This window comes from Vidua chalybeata, chromosome 3 (assembly GCF_026979565.1).
Source record: "Vidua chalybeata isolate OUT-0048 chromosome 3, bVidCha1 merged haplotype, whole genome shotgun sequence".
NCBI classification, from domain to species: domain Eukaryota; kingdom Metazoa; phylum Chordata; class Aves; order Passeriformes; family Viduidae; genus Vidua; species Vidua chalybeata.
The window spans coordinates 2,575,059-2,593,306 of NC_071532.1; the positions used below are offsets into that span (position 1 = coordinate 2,575,059).

At 47.4% G+C, this 18,248-nt stretch overlaps 1 protein-coding gene across 2 annotated transcripts in view; it reads right to left on the bottom strand.

Annotated features, from left to right (window-relative positions):
- The window catches only part of FOXN2 (forkhead box N2), a 31,078-nt gene extending 14,874 nt beyond the window's left edge, over positions 1 to 16,204 (bottom strand). The window contains exons 1-2 of one of the 2 annotated variants that reach the window (XM_053939178.1): positions 16,166 to 16,204; positions 3,985 to 4,535 (exon numbers count right to left, since the gene is read on the bottom strand). In XM_053939178.1, the coding sequence (XP_053795153.1) occupies positions 3,985 to 4,521 (537 nt within the window). In that variant the 5' untranslated portion in view covers positions 4,522 to 4,535; positions 16,166 to 16,204. Of the gene's footprint in view, positions 1 to 3,984; positions 4,536 to 13,304; positions 13,459 to 16,165 lie in introns of those variants that run through there. The other variant, XM_053939177.1, reaches the window with a different exon arrangement.
- Positions 16,205 to 18,248: the final 2,044 nt, after the last annotated feature.

An 18,248-nucleotide genomic window follows, 5' to 3' on the forward strand; every position in this document is an offset into this window, starting at 1 on the left:
AGGCCTGGCTCCAGCAGGGATGGACAGTGTTCACCAGCTGCATCCACCTGAGCAAGGTGAACCACTGGAAAACGCTGTCTGTGTGCAAGGAGGTATAAAATACATCCACCAAAAGGTTTAGCACATAAATGGCATCTCTCTACTATCTCCACAGGCATACAGATGGGACCTGCCCTTCTCTTTGCTCAAATATTTGGAAAGCTACAGATTGTTTATCACCATCTCCTGACAAAAAAAAAAAATAACCTACCACAAACACCTAAACCAGATATTTACCAAGAAAAGGACATTTGTTGAAGATATTCAAGCCCTGTAACCCCCAGCCTCTAGAGGAAACAGTGGCAGGGCCACATCCATGCAAGCAGGAGCCTGCCAAATTAAATGTTTGATGTGGATGCTGATCCTGCCTCCTCACACCTTTTCTCCTCAGCATCAATTAATGAGTAACTCCCAATGCCATAATCATAAAAACAAGTCTAAGCAAAGAGCAGGGAGACTCTTCATGGCTTTCAGCCCCAAACCCCTTTTCACCTGAGGTCCTCCTGTGCTGTAGATCAGATGCTGCTCCCTCAAAAAAAGGCAACGTCACAGCGTAGGCGCCTCTCTCCCCAAGCCCAAGGCAGCACGACAGTGCTTAAGATGCAAAGAGCTTTAGCTGTAGCTTCTGAGGATCACTGACTCACAATCACACCTCCACATCTTCAGGGGCACCAGGGCCACAGCAGGAGCATTGGAAGGCAAGCAGGTGTCCCTGGGACTGCTCCAGCATCACCCCCTTGATGTTCATCACCACCATTACCAGAGACCCACTGGGAATCTCACCTGCCTGGCTGACTGCAGACATGTTCTCTACTGCAGCTCTAAAAGAAAAGGTATTTCAGCTGGTGGGTCTGTCACCTGGGGTAAGCCTTGACACACCACTTAGATACAGCAGCAGTGTGCTCTGTGCACACAGAGCAGGCAATGGTGTTTTAGCAGAGTGATGATGTCCATGCATCCTGATCCCATGGCACAGGAACTTCCTCCTCTTGACTGCAATGCTGGCTCATGAGGCACCTCAAGGCACTTGCTCTCCCTTCAGCACCACTCATTAAAAGAAAACCACAACGTGTCATTTTTTCCAGTGGTCCAAGCAAGGACAGTCTTCCCCCAGTCTCTGTTGGATGCTGTCCTAGACCCCTGAACCCCTGCAGCCTGCAGGGATTTAGGTGGCTGATGCAAATATACACACAGAACAATCAGCCACAGATGTGACCATCCAGAGCTACATCTGCAACATCATGGGGCACAAGTCTGGTGGAAAGAGCTCTCCAGAATAAGGGAGTTGGTGCTCAGGGGTCACCTGTTTGTGGCTTGGATGTTCTGCTCAGATCTGCACCAGCAGGGCCTTGTGGACAATGCTCAGAGCATAGTAAGCATGCTCCTGCAGAAATTCTTCCAGGGCAGCACCAGCCAAAATTATTCCAGTGCAAGTGTCCTGAAACTGCCCTGCCGTGCCAGCTCAGGGGGGTAAGTGAGGAAAAATCAGCTTTCCTTCAACGTGCACTTCCAACCTAAAACAAAATATCAGCATTATGGCCAAGATGAGGATGGACTCTTCCTTCTTTTGCTGCCTGACCTCAAAGAGATGATTTCACAGCTGACAGGCAGCAGCAATAGCCAGGGAGGTGTCAGAGAGCAGAGCCTGCCCTGGGATGCAGGGGCACAGACCATCCATCCCCTACTGTCACACATCTAGACTCTTCCAACACAAGAGCTCAGATTCATCTGAAAGGCTGTAAAACCCTCCATACCCTGGTTACCAAGTAAACCAGGCTCCTCTGATACAACATGCCATGGACCTTCCTGCTTCCACAGGCACTTGGCACAGAAGCAGACTCATTGCATGCTCCCTTTGAAGTACAAAATGCCATCAACTAAGGAAAGAAAAAAAAAACAAAATTATCTTGTACTTTCAGGGAAGCACCCAGAGGCATGGCTAGCACATGGCTACATACAACAGGATCAGCAAAATGAGCTTGTGAGCAACTGCTGCTTGCTCCAAGAAGTGACACCTGAGGAGCTCATCCAAAGGGGTCTGCAGCATTTCCATCATCTCCCATGGGGTTCAGGCATGCTGTTGTGTGTCACACACCTATTTTGCAGGAAGAATTTGGAGCAATACCCTCATCTGGTCCTTTTCTAGGGGGGGGGCAGAGGATAAAGATTGAACTGCTGCTTGTTGGAAATGAGGAAGTTTCAGGAGGGGCTTTTTTTGGGGTGGTATTTTTTGGTAAGCGCAGTTTCTGTTCTTCAGAATTACACAGCTGTGCAGTTTCTGGAGCCCTGGGAAACCACTGCCAGAGCACATCAGCATCACCTTGCTGGTAGCAGTGGGAGATAATCTGCATTTTGCTTTTCCTACTAGAGATGTCACATCGAGCAGCAAGCCATCCTCTGAGCCCAGCAATACCCACGGAGATGCCAGGGTAAGCAGGGCACCAGGCAGTGTCAAGCTCCTGCCACCCAAATGCCAAGACAACAAGTTTGACTGCTAACTCCTAACCCATGAGGCTGGAAAACATCACAGCATTTAAGGGCAGGTCCACAGACAGAAGCAATTCATACCAATTTAGATTTCCCTTTCCTGCCCTAATTTTTCTGAAACTCATGTCACCTTCCTTGCACACAGCCACCCAGGCCTTTAACAGCATTTCTGTCACCTAAAGCAGCGTGTGGTCCCTGCTCAGATCCAGTCCTCCACACAGGGACAGCTTGAGCATCCCAGTAACCCCATTACATCATCTTGAGCCACATTAAGAGCCCGTCCTAAGGCTCAGTAGGATTCAGCACTGGGGTAGTTAATGGACTTGCCACACTGCAATAAAAACTTTTTTTTTTTTTTTTTCAGGGCAAAGCTGCTGCTTGTGAAAACAACACCCTAACAATTTAATGCAAAAGCAGGGATATTGAGAAGCAGTGATGTTCAGCCCTATCAGTACAAGGCAGTCCTCCCCAATGCCCACTCAGCTCCAGGACCCCTCTCTACAGTGAGAAGCTGTGCAGGCATTTCTGATAACAAGCCTGCTACCACCAAGTCTGACCTCCAAGCACAGGACTTGTTTGTTGACTTTCAGTATGTGGTTTGTTAGTTTATTTAAGTCAGAGCCAGCTCTTTGAGGAACAAGATGGGGAATGAGAGAGAGAGAGGAAGAAAGTCACTAGTAAAATCCCATGCACAGAAAAGAGTATCCTTGACTTTAAAAAGTGTGTCTGCAGCACACAGACATGCACATCTTATCTTATGACAGATGTTAAAGCATTACAGTCCATTAAATGCAGGAATTAGTAAGGTTATTGGAAAGCTAGAGCTGTGCTAAGTGTAACAAGAGATCACAAGTGGAAGAGTCAATTTAATATCTGAGAAAGCTGTTGGACTGAGAACACTCAAGCACGTACATCCAGTGAGCCCACAAGCAAGGGCACCTTGCAGGGGACCACATCTGCACCCAGAGGGGCAACATCCCTGCTAGCCCTGCTTGCCAGTGTGACTGTAGCCACGGCCATGCTGGAAAAGCAGGGAAGGAGGAACATACCCCAGAATTTCAGCACTGGAAAATAAAGAAAGCACTGGTTTAAGAGGCTTCAACAAGAAGAAATCCTAGGAGAGTTACCTGAAATTTCAGGCTGGTTATTGCAGGCTAACAAAATTTTAAGCAAATGGAAACAAGAGTCCTTTGCAACTGCATGTGTGCCAGATTTAAAAAGGATGCACCACAGCTGGGTGTACCTAGGTCAACAATAAATAACAAAACCCAGTGACTTTTGTCATCCTGTGATTCCACAGAAGCAGCATTTCCAAACCACCTCCATCTGCAAATAAAGCGCTAAGACAACAAGGTGGGGTGAAAACGACCCAAACAAAACGTGCTTAAGAACAACAGAACCTTCTCCATTTCTCCCTGGATTTCCAACCTGCTCCACCTCTCTCCTGCCAGGTCTCACCTTGCCATGGCTTTTCTCCACCTTTCGGAAACACTTGTTCAAGGAGAGGTTGTGTCGGACCGAGTTCTTCCAGCCCGTGGGGGCCGTGGCGAAGTAGGGGAAGCGGTCCAGGATCCAGCTGTAGATTTCCTTGACTGGCAAGCTCTTGTTGGGGGACTGCTCAATCGCCATGTAAATGAGAAGGCTGAAAGAGTAAGGGGGTTTGGAAGTGGAGGATTTCTTCTCAGGGTTCTGGTAGCAGGACGGTGAGAAGGACGGCACGCTGTCACCCTCGATGTCGTACAAGGGGCTAACAATTGGAAGGCCCTCGCTGCCGAGGCTGAAGTTTGTTAGCAGGTTAGTACTTTCGTGCAGCCAGTTCAAATTTGTGAGCTCATCATCTGCTGAATCTCTGTCCACCACGGTGGCCTTTGGCTTGCCGGCGTCGCCCGTGTCGGGCAGGCTGCCCATCCCATGGCACTGCCGGAGTCCTGCGGCTTTTTCTGCTCCGGGCGTTTCAGCTTTCTTATCCGGAGTCATTCCAGTGACTGGACCCATTTAGCTTGATTGGTCTGCAACAAAGGAGATGGTCAGAAATCACTGCAAACTACCCCAGTCATGTTCAGCAGGAGCCCACCAAACCCAAGCACGGGGCTGCACCATCCCCATGTGCCACCTCAGACCCCCAGATGGTAATTTTGATGGTAATTACAAATGACTCCACGATTCCAGAAGGCTGATCAATTGCTTTCTTATATCATCTTATACTATATTATACTACACTTACTAAGAAACTCAGTAACCCTTACAGCCAGCCCGGTACAGCTTTTACCTAATTGGTCAATCCACCCAAACACCATCCAGTGTCCAGTAAAGAAATCACCCTTTGGTACACAAATCCCCATGACACATTCCACACGTGCACAACAGCAGGTGCAACAAGTGGAGAGAAGAATCGTTTCTCGTTCTTTTTCTCTGATCTTCTCACAGCCTTCCCCGGGGGAGAATGCCTGGGGAAGTCTGTGCCTGCTCTCGGTGGCCAGAGAGCTGCTGCCACACCCATGCTGTGCACGAAACACTGAAGCCACTGGTGAGAGCCAGGGTCCAACAGGAGCCTCCCACTAAACTCATGAGCAGAAACTCCCCTCGGTTTATAAGCAGAGCTTATGGGTAGCACTTGGAAACTGCTGTATCTATCTAGAAACACCAATTCAGACACAGAAATAATGGTTATTTTCATGTCAACACCTGAAACCTGGAAAAGACCTTAACAGGTAGGATCTAATCCATTCAGATATCACATTAACTCTTAAGTTACTCATTATATTGTAAGCTGACCCTGTTTAGAAGTGTTTGCCTTTCGTGTCCAAAGAGTGAAATAGGAATTGCAAAACTTAAATCAGCACAAAGTCTATTTATGGTCTCAGTGCAAATGAAATCTTTACAACCCCCTGCAAGTCACAGTCACTCCCAAGTGCTGCTGCCTGTTTCTACCAGGGGAAGATCTGGCCAGCCTATCTGTTCATCACCTGTGTCCCACAGAGCTGCCTGAGTCCAAAAGATCTTTTTCCCCTCCTGCAAAGGCTTGCTGCCCTACCCTGGGCTTCCCTGCAGAGCAGAGAGTGCTGGGACCAGTTCTCAAGAGGAAGGGACCAACAACCACTGGGGAGGCAGCTCAGACCTGCAGGAACACTGGCTCACAGAGTAAAAAAAACCCAAAACAACAAAACACTAAAACCCTAATCATAATACTATCTATAAAACACTGCCACTCCATGCAAGGTCTAACACACTATCCATGCTTCAGAGGCCTTACACCAACAGACACCACCTTGCTTGTAGAGCTTCAGAAAGGGTCTTCTAGCAAACTGTGTTATGGGAACAGCTGGTTTTTTTCCTGCTGATGTGTGAGCACTGTACAGATGTAGGGGGTGTACTTGCACACTACAGACATAAGACACTCCAACTATGGATGCAGCTCACAGTTGTAAATAGCACAGAGCCACGCTGAGGTTGATGTTAACTGTAAAAAGATCCAACAAAACAACCAAAGAGGAACCCAAACCCCATTCCAGTTCCCTGTCCCTGTAAGCACTATCATTCTGGTTTCATGCTCCAGCTCCCAGTGCCAGAGCTCAAGATGAGGACATATCACATCTCGCCAGACGGCTCTACGCAGTTACTGCACGTTTTCTTACACTGGTTTGCAGTAAACACTTGTCTCCTTGCTCTTGCATCTCCTCCTACCACTGCCTGGCTGTGCCACCCCAGACCCAGGCAGCTCTAAGCTGGCAGCCTCACCGTGCCCCTGGCAGAACTGCCCAGCCTCGTTTTTTTTGGGAGAAGGGGAGCGATACGGGCAGTGGAGGAGCGACGTGGTGACACAAAGGCAACGGGATAATCCATGTTCTGCTCCCCAGCAGAACCTGCCTGGTGCCAGGCAGTCATCAGGTGCAGAATTTGTGCCTCCCCCAGGAAACACAGCGTGTTTCCCACCAGCAGGTTTTGTTCCTCTCTTCGTCTGCTCATACACTCTTGCACCAGCACCTGCACTTCTGCTTACCAGTAGCAGTGCTGGAAAACATCCATCAATTTTTTTACTTTCTGTTTCTTGTTTCTATTAAGTGCAGGGACAGGTATGATTAACTAGCAGCTCAGTCAGTATTTAAAAAAAGAAAAAAATTAAAGCAAAGTGAGCTGCTGAAATAGCTGGTCAAAAATAGCTTTGCTCTCCCTACAATTTACTTCTCCCCCAAGGCACCAGAGCAGATTTATAGTGGCAGTCAGAGATGGCTGGCTTTAAACACAGCCATATATACATATGCTCATGTCACTTCTTCAATCCTTTCTTCAATTAAAAAAAAAAAAAAAAAACCACAACTAAACAAACAAAGAGCTGGTGATAAAATTCATACAGTGAGACAAACCCCAACTCTGCTGCAGCGTGAGCTGCTCTGCTCTCTTCCTACTGATTACCTTTGCCCCCTCGTCGAGCACCTCTTTAGGCAGCTACACAGGAGCTCACACCTCACAGCCGTGTTTTGGTAATTTTAGCTCCTGGTTCATGTTGCACGAAATCTCCCTTTACAAATCTTCCGTCAGCATGGCAGATCAAGAACGTGCACATGCTGACACACACATGCAAGTCTGAGCTCACTGTACTCTTTTCTTAGGGGAAAGGGGGCACTAAAGTCTGTTTTCAACACAAAAATGGCCTAGGCACGCTCAGTCTTCTCAAAACCATAAGGGAAAAAATATAACAACTTACTAAGCTGGCACTTATAATCAGGTGGACTTTGTGGTGTCAGTGCACTATTTGTTTGCGTGTCAGTGCACTATTTGTTTGCATGCCACTGTGTTTTAGCAGAGAATCATTAGCATATTTAATGCCCCACATGAAAATAAAAATTATTTGCAGGTAACATACTTACAGTAAGTAATATAGGTTCACGTTTCTCTTAGTAGATGCATTACAAAAATCCACATCTCATTACCTTCTTATCCTAGTTCACCACCCCACACCCATTCTACATGAACATATCAGAAATTATTTTCTTTCTTCTAGAAAAGTATAAAGGCCATATTAGACTATTATCGACTAATAAATAAGAAAAAAAAGTCACAGGAGCAATACCAGTGCCACTGGAGCATATCTGAAGGCACACAAGTGGTCAGCTTGTGTGCTCTCCAGAACCCCTCTTCATTCACACAGACCTTTAATGACATCCAAAATCCACACGTTTTTTTCTCCACTGTGTGCTCTGATTACCTACAAGCAGACACAACTGTAAGAACACAGCTTCCAAGATGTCACTGTCAAGATTACCACTTCCAATATTTGGGCTTTCGTGTTTTACATAAGGGTGATGGAATTCACCAAAGCCATCTTTGCTGTAAGCTGGCAGGGTTTTGTGCTCAAGGATGACCCAGAAGAAAAACCACAGTAAGAGCAAGGAGAGGAAAGCGTGAGAAAGAAAAAAGCACAGAAGCAGCTCTCCAGTGCAGAAGTTTTGGTAATTCCCATGGGGACAGCCCCAGCCCTGTAAGCAGAGGCAAGAAGGCAACCTCCAGCCAGGCAAATGCAAAATTAATACGATTTAAGCACACCTCTGAAAAATAGGGAAGGGTTTGTGCTCTGCCCATGTGCTTTACCCTACCAAGGAGTAGAGAGTGACACAGCACGCTGCTGTTCGCTAGCATTAACACTTCCAACTGGAAGCAGAGCCTCATGCATCCAAATCCTAAGGAACTCAAGGATCTGTCTCCTGTTGGTACCTTCTAAAGAAAGGCCAAACAAAGCATTTACCCCTCAAAGTATCACAGTGGAGGTGCACATCATCTTGCATGGTAATTACAGACAGAGGACTATGATTCCAGGGAAAGAAGATTAAAAGGCTGCTAAGTCAACTGGGGCTGCTCAAATAAAAGTTAGGATGCATCAGAAAAGATGTGAAGAGACACAACCTTCTTCCAGCAGTCTGATTTTTGGCATCACATAAAAGCCAGGAGCAGACCTCCCTGCTAATCCATGCCAGTCCAGCACCCAAAGCCCAGTGAAGACCTGTTCTTCCAGAGCACCATGACCCAAGCAGCAGAGCCCAGGTCTGGTGGGGCTGATTAAGGCTGCAGGTGTATCAAGGCAGCAGTCAGGTCCAGAGAAGCACAAACAGATCAGAGGAGACTCCAGATCTCAAGACAAGGTACTGTATTTTGCAGCCTTCTCTCTAACTCACTGGAGGGCTAAGTTTGGGAAAGGTTATGAGCACTGAAAGCTCCTCAGCCTCACAGAGCACATCTGGGTTAAACCAGGTTTGCATGATCCCACAAAGACCCCCAGCTCTGACTGAATTTTGATGGAAGACCTTGAGCACTGCTATGTTCTGCCACAGGAGCAAATGCTTTGATGTGTGAGCACTTAATGAGGACGAAGTTGCTTTATTAGAAGGTCAACCATTTAATGAAACTGGAAGTCCACTTGAGCAGATCCTCAGGAAAGCAGGGAAGCACATTTACTTTGCAGCAGCCCTTCCTGGAAGAAGTCTCAGCTCCAGCAGAATCCAGGCCAAAAGGACAAAGCCGTGGCAGATGCCACCATCCCACCAAAGGTGACCTCCTCCAAACTCAGCAGCTTTGCAGGTGTAAGTGTACAGGTATCATTTCAGTGGCCACCATGCTTGGACCCACTGAATTAGCAAGAAAAAAATTCAGCCTTTTTGTCAGAAGGTGCCACAGCCTTGTCCACACCAAGTCAGCATGAGAACAGAGCTGCTCTTGCTGCTTGATCCTTCTTTACAGTGGCATCAGATGAAAGGTGCCCTTTTGGCACCTGCACAGCATCGGTGCCCCAGGTTAGGACAACCTTCTCCACAACTAAATGCACCTTTTTTTTTCTGCAGCACCAGCCAAGCAACTAGGTCACCTCTGTTAATAGTGGGAAGACCTGGAGCCTGCCAACAGCACAGTGATTTCCCTTCCAGGCTTAAAAACAAAAATAAAATCTTACCGTGCATTGCCCAAGTCTGAGGAGTCGAACATAATTTTAACCCAGGAAAAAAGATTTTCAGCCATATCACACTTGATGACAGCAGCTCTGCACCCCCTCTTTGCACCACAAGCTCAGGGTGTGCAGCCTTAGTTACAGAGCCAGGCAGTTGTGCCTTACACACAACTTCTGTCCTGACACAAACAGGCTCTGTGAGAGTGTTTAAGACAATTGGTGCCTGCTTTTGCATGCAAACAGCTACACCAACAGCAAACTCCTCTACTGATTTTTCATATTCCATTGAATCTACAAGAAGCTTGTCCTGACTCAAATACATCAATATGTGCTGTCTAAACAGCCCAAGAATTAGACAAATAAATGACTGGCACTGCTCACCTACCCAAGCTGAGGATAAACTTCCAAGTCATCAGGCACATAGCACAGGACCAGCTACAAGTCTTTGCACGTTGGAGGGAAGAGCAACAAAAAAAAACCCAACAAAAACAAACAAACAAAATAATGCAAACAAACAAACAAACAAAAAAATCCTGGCATGACTGATGCAAACCCATCAATAAAAAGCACCCATCTGCCTGACCAGGAGCATTAAAAGGATGACACCAAACCATTTTGCTCCCTACTAATTCAACCTTTCCCCCCACTCATCTCCCCTGTGTGCCCTGCACACCTCCCACCCCTGCTGGAGGTCAGCTGAGATCCTCCCCCAGCCCTATATTTGATTATGACACTCTGTGATGTCACGTATCCAAGACAACTAAAGGCATTGCAGTCTTCTGAGGATAAAACCACCTCTCAGGCAGAGATTTCAGCAAGCTGGGACCCGCTGTCTGTGGAAGAGATGAACCCCTGGGTGACAAAGGACACGTGGAGATGCTCCCAAGGGCAGAGATTTCAGCAGGCAGGGCCCTTCCCTCTCCTCCTGCCTTGCAAAGCAGAGGGAAATTAAAAATAATGGGTTAAAAAAAAAAAACATTAAAAAGGCACTTATCACCTGCTTATAAAACCAATCAGCCAAAGAACTGGACAAGCCATAAGCTCAGGGGCTTCGTTTGAACCTTGGCATTGGTGGGCTCAAAGGGGAAGAGAGGTTTTCCAGGCATTTGCAGAAATACTTCCAAGCCTCTCATGTCAACGTTCTCCCACACCCTGTGATATAATTAAAGGCAGGGTGAGGTAAAAACGTAACAAAAATCAATTCAAACGTCCAATATTAAGAAAAGTTAAGAAATCCTGCAATAGGGAAGGGATTAAACAAACCCTTATGATAGCCCAGGAAAGGGCAGGGAGCAAGAGGAAGATTTCATCTAACCTTTTTTTCATAAAAGTTTGCAATTTTTAAAATTAAATACACACACATGCACACACATAAGTGGGTTTGTGTTTGAAACAAATATCTGAAAGGAAAGTGATACATGAGCTCAGACATGCCCTGACCCCAATCCAGACCCTGTACACGACCCAGAGCCTCTGGGACATTTATTCCACTGCTGCCTTCAGAGACTTTGCAAATGTGAAGCTTTTCCAAAGGCTGCAGTCACTGTTGGACCTGGTTCCCCGTGCCTCAGATTTAAAACATGCACATAATAAGTCTAACAGAGAAACTGGGACATGAAAATAATAAAAAAAAAAGAAACCCAAACAAGCAATGAAATTTAACTATTAAGGAAAACCTCTGGTGAGACACCAAAAAAGGGGAGGGGAGGGAAATAAGTGCTGTCAAGAAAAATGCTTTACAGGCAATAGCTTTTCAAGAGATGCTTATGGGTCATTTTCCTCAAATTCAATATTGAGCTTGCTAAGTGGACTAAAATGCAAAAAAAAAAAAAAAAAAAAAAGCAAATCACTGATATGTTCACAAGCCATTTGAGCAAATGACTTGCAAAATAATTCTAACGCTAATTCCCTTTCCAGGGTAACTCTTCTATGTGTTTCTCTACCATCCTCTTGAAACAGAAGTGAACATAGCTACATTTCAGCTGGTGTCAGTACCAATTTACCAACACTAGAAAAGCATAAAGCTTTTTTTATTCCATACAGCTTTTCTGCCTTTAAAGTACCGAAACTCCCAATTTCCAGTGGAAACCCAACAACTTGAAGCTTCACCCCAAGCGACCCTTCTGCAAGATTTAACTGGAAAGCACCACTGGAGCTGTACATCACCAGTACAACCTCATGACTGCAAAGCTGTCCCCCCTTGCTGCTTCCCAGATCCTGCTCCTAAAGTGCAAGATTTCCTCCAGAACCCAGGGAAGGCAAAGCAGAACTCTTCACTGTGCTGACCTCCCTGGCCAACTTGCTTTTAATTTTATTCCACCAGTGTGGAATTTGGCTTTCTGTTTAAACAAACAAGCAAGCAAACAAAAAACGCTCCAACTTTTGACTACTCAACATCCCTAAACCAAACCAAACTGGCTGATAACTGGTCTGGGGATGATCCTCACGGAGCAGAGGACGAGGGATGGATGAGTGGATGCTGCTTAACAGGAAGCTTCCCAGCTCCCACTCCTTCAGCCCTAATTCATGAAACTTTTCCAGGTGCTGAGCTCTCTTCATATCCAGTACTCAGATTTTAGGCAACCATGCACTTGCCCCAAATCTAAGCACAACAAAACCCAGTGACACTGTTGAAAAGAAAGCAAGCGCGGGACCACGCTTAAACTGGGAAACTAAAAGTAGTGACAAACTGCAAGATAGGAATGCACTGAAAATAACCTGAGAGAAGACATGAAGACTGAGTGTGCAGAAGAGTAGGGGTGGGTGATGATGCCTGCAGTAGTCAATTTAATGGAGTTCCTAACATTCTCCAGCCCTTGAGGAAAAAGTAGGGAGCACTAAGTCTAGTCTGAAAATAATGGGAAAACATTTTGAATGCACTCAGCAAGAAAAGAAGTCAAAATTCACATCACTGACTTTCAGTATAAGTATTCCTATTTGCACAAATTACAGAGTTCTCTTAAAATGGTCGTGGTGCCCCTGAGCAACCACTCAGTAAAATGGGTATTCCTGCCCCAAACACAGCTGCCATGTTTCCCAGCTGCTGACCATACAGGCCAGCACGGAGCACTCAGCAGCACCCTCCCAGCCTGCAGTGACCCAACCCTCGTGCTTCCAGAGCCACAATGTTTTACAGGGAGCAGGCAGAGTACCAGGGGTCATAAAGATGCTGGCTGCCATCAGGCAGTACTTCTTCCATTCCATGTAATTTATTACCCAAGCACTGCGAGCTGTCTCTTCTTGCTGAGCTAAATTGTATTTTGGAAGCGCCACGGAACATCACTGCCTGCTTTTTTACCCAGCATGGTGTAGGATGAGGATGAGATGGAGAGCTCACCATCACCACCACCAAATCAGCAGGTGCAACGTGACAGGAACAAACACACACCCATCACACATAAAGATCGAGCCAGGGAAAAAGTGAAGCCGCACCCCAGGGGTTTCTTGTGTCCTCTCTGCGAGACAAGGGAGCCATTGGATTTGGAAAGAGACACCCCAGATGAAGCCACAGGGAGCTTGCCCATGTGGACAGGGTTTGCAAGCGAGCACTTGTCGAGAGCAGAGCCGGGCTCCGCCGTGAGTCACCCGGAGCCACAGGAAGTTGCCCAACACCATTTCAGTTGTGGAGCGGCAACACACGCACACCGGGATGAGGCACCCGCTGCCTCCATCCCCTTCCCCCAGGAAAAGCTGCCATCAGTGCAGTGACATCCTACAGATGAGCTTACACAAAACCCACTCCTTTACCAGGAGGGGAGGAACGGCAAATGCTCAAGGAGCCAAACCCAGAAGTTGCTGAAAGGCCGTGAGCATTCATCGAGACTGCTGACAGCCATTTACTTACAGGGACTAGAGGCTGCTTCCCATCAATTTCCATCCATCCAAGCAAGGAAAGCTGTGCTTCACACAGCTTGTTTTGCACCACAGTAGTGCACTAAGACTATCCCAAAGCAGGGAACGGCATCAAGAGATGCGTGGCAGCGGTGGCTGTGGGCACACTATCACTCCTCCCAACGCCCATCCCTTCTGCCACCTCGCTGGCTATAATCCCTCTGTGCAGCTCTTTCTGATAAGGTATCACAAACCTGCACGTGGAAGAAGTCTTCTGGGAGCCTGGGGTACTTCCTCTCGTAAATACCAGCTCCTTTTAACCCCAACAATGAGTAGGCAAAGAGAGATGACAGAGCAGGAAGGTGGAATTACAACCCCAGTGAAACCAACAAGAAAACTTCTGCTCCTGCTGCGGGAGCCAACAGCTGTGCACGAGAACCACATGGCTTTCTCACCAGTTCAAACCATACCCATGTACAGCATCTTCAGATGCCAAACTACGTAATTCACCAGGAGAGTTTTCTTTTACTCAACGTGTCACATTTTCAAGTCTATTGCATTGAGCGGAACAGAGCCCGTGGTTAATAAAAATGGCAAAATTCAGCCTGACACGTCCCTAAGCCTCTGTTTTGTTTCCAAGGCACTCCACTCACTTGCCAGGCAGTACTTCTCGTTCAGCAGGACCATTGCACACACCTCTATCTGCTCCACCACTCACTGGACTGGCACGTCCTGACACAGGGGTTTGCTGGCAATGCTGGTGCCTTCAATCCCAAGCTCTCTAGAGGACACTGAAAGGCTCCTCAAGCAGAAATTCTGTGGGGGCTGGAGCTGTTGAGGCAGCGCACTCCTTGGCTGGTGCCCCTTTTAGACAAAAAATATCTTACTTCTGGGCTGCAAAATCCCTGAGGAGGTCCTTCAGCACAGCCCCAGCAGCAGTACCCAAAGCAGGTCACAACTTCATCCTCTGGTCGAGACGCTGCCAACAAAGACATCAACCAAGCTTTATTCCAGCAAGGTCCCCGAGAGTGCTCAGGGCCACACGCCTGGATTGATAAAGGGCCATTGCCTCCAGCTCCCTTCAGGACCTGCAGGGCGGCCAACACAGCATCCCCACCACAGTCTGCAGGTGTAAAAACCATGTACAGCAGCCCTGCCCAGCTTATGGGCTCGTCTGGTCACAAGCAAAAAATACTAAAAGCACAGAAGAGTGCTATACGTATTTCAGGCAGCTCAAACACACAAAGTGAGCACCACCACCTCCTCCTCCCTATTTCTACAAAAGTGAAGTGGCACAGCTGGACACAAGTGAGCCCCAGCAGATCCGCTGCAGCAGCGTGGCTGAGCTCAGAGATAACACACCCTGGCACCTGGCTAAGTTCATCAGCTCGAGCCCTGTGCTGCACTAATTGCTTCTGTGAAGCTTTCAGTTCAGACTCGTGTCCAACTACCTTCTGCAGAGCCTGGGAAATGTGAGTAGGCACCTGCCAAGGGGAAAAAAAAAAAAAAAAAAACAAACCAGCAACCTTCAAACTACTTCAAGTTTCCTGACATAAGATAATGCCAGCTGAATTTTTCTTGCATAGATGTAGCACCACACCAGACTTTAAGGAGGGGAAAAAAAGACCCCAATCCAAGAAATAGAGCTGAAGTGGAATGATTCACATGTCAATATATTACAACCCACCTATTACTAAATTTGTCTAAATGTAAGCCCACCAATAACAAGATTTAAAGAGTGTCTGTGTGCATATATACACATGGTAAATTATATATAAAGTTATCTCGATTTCATCGATTAGGCACAAAGCTATTCAAACTGCTTCCTCGGCATTTAAGTCCACCACAATGCAGCACGTTTAACTCCACATTTAGAACACAGCATCCATCCACAGGCAGGCACGTGAGTTTATCGGGTCCTCTTCAAGGTTTATTTTATTTCTTTGTTCCTTTTACTCTTTGTTTGGGCCTTGTCACAATCCAAACCCTTACCAACAAAAGCCAATTTCCGCTCCCACAGAACCTGAGCACCAAACACGACGGTGTGTCCAAGCAGGAGTAAGGCAGGAAGGCACTTGGGATGCTGTTCCAACTCAGCGCCCAGCTTCACCAAAAAAAAAAAAAAAAAAAAATCCCGAAAAAGACGGAAAACTCCGAAGGGCCACGTGCAGATCCCAGCCTGACCTCGAGCACTCCGCCAGCACTTTCCTGGATTTTACCCCAAAACGCGGGAACCCCGGAGCGCCTCTGCAAGCCGCAGACGCTCTGCACATCCCTGGGGGCTTCCCGCCGCTTCGGGGACAACGGGGCGCGGCGGAACGACGCCCAGAGCGCCTTTATTTCACCAAACGAAGCGCCCGAGTCTGACGGGCTGACCCGGCGGCCGGGAGCACCTCGGGGCCGCGCTCCCAGCTCCCGGCCGGCCGCGTTTTCCATCATCCCGGCTGGGAAGCGCGCAAGAAGCGCGGGCTTGCCCCGCCGCCGGAGCGGGTGAAGGGGCGGTCAGCCGCGGACAGCGCCGCGGGCGGAAGCTCCGCGCCGGGAGGAGGAGGAGGAGGAGCTGCGGGTGCGCGGGGACCCCGCCGTTCCCACGCACCGCCACCGAGAGCGGCTGGGGAGGACGCGCCGCCTCCGCGCCTTGTCCCCGCGCGGGGCGGGGGGGGTGGGGGGATGAGGGGACACCCGCCACACCGCCTGCCCCGGCACCGGCCACGCTCCCCGCGCTCTCCCCCCTTCCCCCACGAAACCCTCGCGGAGCGCCGGGAACAAAAAAAAAACTCACCCCCCCCAAACGCGCGGCAAAGCCGAGAGCTAAACGCGAGAGAGGCGCGGGGGCAGCCCAGGCAGGCGCGGGGGCGCGCGGGCGGCACTCACCGCGGTCATGGAGCCGCGCGGCCGGCGGCGGACACAATATGGCAGCGGGGGGATGTGTCAGGGAGCAGCTGCTCCCTGCGCAGCGGCGGCGGCGGCGCCGCCCTCCCGCTCCCCATGGCAACCGCGAGCGAGCACGGCCCCTCCGCCGCCGCCGCCGCCGCCTCCTCCTTCTCCTGCCCGGCCGCCTTCCCTCCCTCGCTCCCCCGCCGCCGGCAGCGCCGCCCCGCGCCCGCCGGGCCCGTGTGAGGGCTGCGGGCGGCCGCGCCGCCTCGGGAAAGTTCCCCTTTTCCCCCCCAGAAATGCCACACTTTCTGAATTTAAAAAAGAAATAAATAAAAAAATTAAAATAGAAGTGCATAAACCCTCCTTTTAGTTTCACTTCCCTTTCCTGGCCTTCTTTGTTTATACATATATACATACATATATATACACACACATACCTATATATTTTATACATATATATGTATATATATATATATATATACACACACATATCTATATATTTTATACATATATATGTGTATATATACACATATATATTTTATACATGTATATGTGTATATATACACATATATATTTTATACATGTATATATATATACACATATATATACATATGTGTATATACATGTATATATGCATGTATATATATGTAAATATACATATATATGTATACATAAACGTGTATGCATATATACACGTATATATGTATAGATATATATGTGGCAAGCACATTTCTCTCTCAGGATTTTTTATTGAGGTGCACAGAGAGAAATGTGCTTGCCACATGTATACATATATGTATATATACATATGTGTATATACACACATACATGCATATATGTATATATACACATACACATACATACACACACATATATGTATTTTATATATATATTTACATATTTACATATGTATATATGTATATATATTTACATATATATATATTATATATATATATATATTTTTATATATATATATGTGTGTGTGTGTGTGTGTGTGTGTGTGTGTGTATATATATATATAATTTTTTTTTTTCCCTCTTGACAAAAAATGAAACCCTGCACGCACTTGCGCTTTTACAACACCATAAAGAGGAAGGACCCCTGGAAGTCGCTCGTCTTGTTTCCAAGCTGATCTTCCACTGGAAAAAAAAAAAAAAAAAAAAAAGTTTAATCGCTTTCCCAGGGTTTCCTCACCTCCTGAAGGATACAGCTGAAGCTTGCCTCGTGATGACTTGTGGTAATTTTATTTCTAAGGAACGATGAGAATGCGTTTCAAGGAAATTCCCCTCACTCCACCTTAGGAGGAACCAGTGGTTGGGTTGTTTCTTTTTTTTTATTTGAAACAGTTTCAGACAACAACCTCTTGCTTTTTTTAAGAGCAAGGATATATCAGGCTCGGGGTTATAGCAGGCGGAATATTCTCCCAAGGGCAGAGCATCAAATCCAGTGACAGAGAGGCTCCTTCAACTGCACCATGAAGCATGGCCAGCTTCAGAAACAGAGCCCAGCCACCAAGTTCTGACCAGAATAAATTATTCTCAGCAACTTTCATTGAGCTCCTACCTAATTTCCACTGATGGAATGTGTTGTGATTCATTCAACCTTTTCTTTTTCCTTTCACAGCCTCAGAAGTCAGCCAGGGCCTTCCAACCCTCTCGGCAGACAACAGAAGTGCACTTGTATTAATTATGTATTGCTGAAAGCATCCCTCCATTCCCAAATCATTAAAAATAGACCTAGCACTGCTGGTACCAGCAATGCTTTGCCCTAAAAAGCTCTTTTGCCTGAATTGCTATCCCTCTGAAAGTGCACATCAGCGTGCCCTGTGTGCCCTCCACGCCTCAGCTGCCTTGGCAGAGGGAGGAGCAGTGCCCAGCGCAGCACAGTTTGCCCGTTGGGATCAGGGTGTGTTGCTCTGACTTTTGCCCTGCTGGGCGGCAACCTGAAAGAGAGACGTTTGAATCCAGGATCCCTCCAGCTTCAATTCATTATGTGGAAGGTTGAGTTTGGGCCACCAAAGGTGGTGTCTGCTCTCAACCTTCGATTGCATTTACGCCCTGGCCTTTAGAGTGGGTCTGCT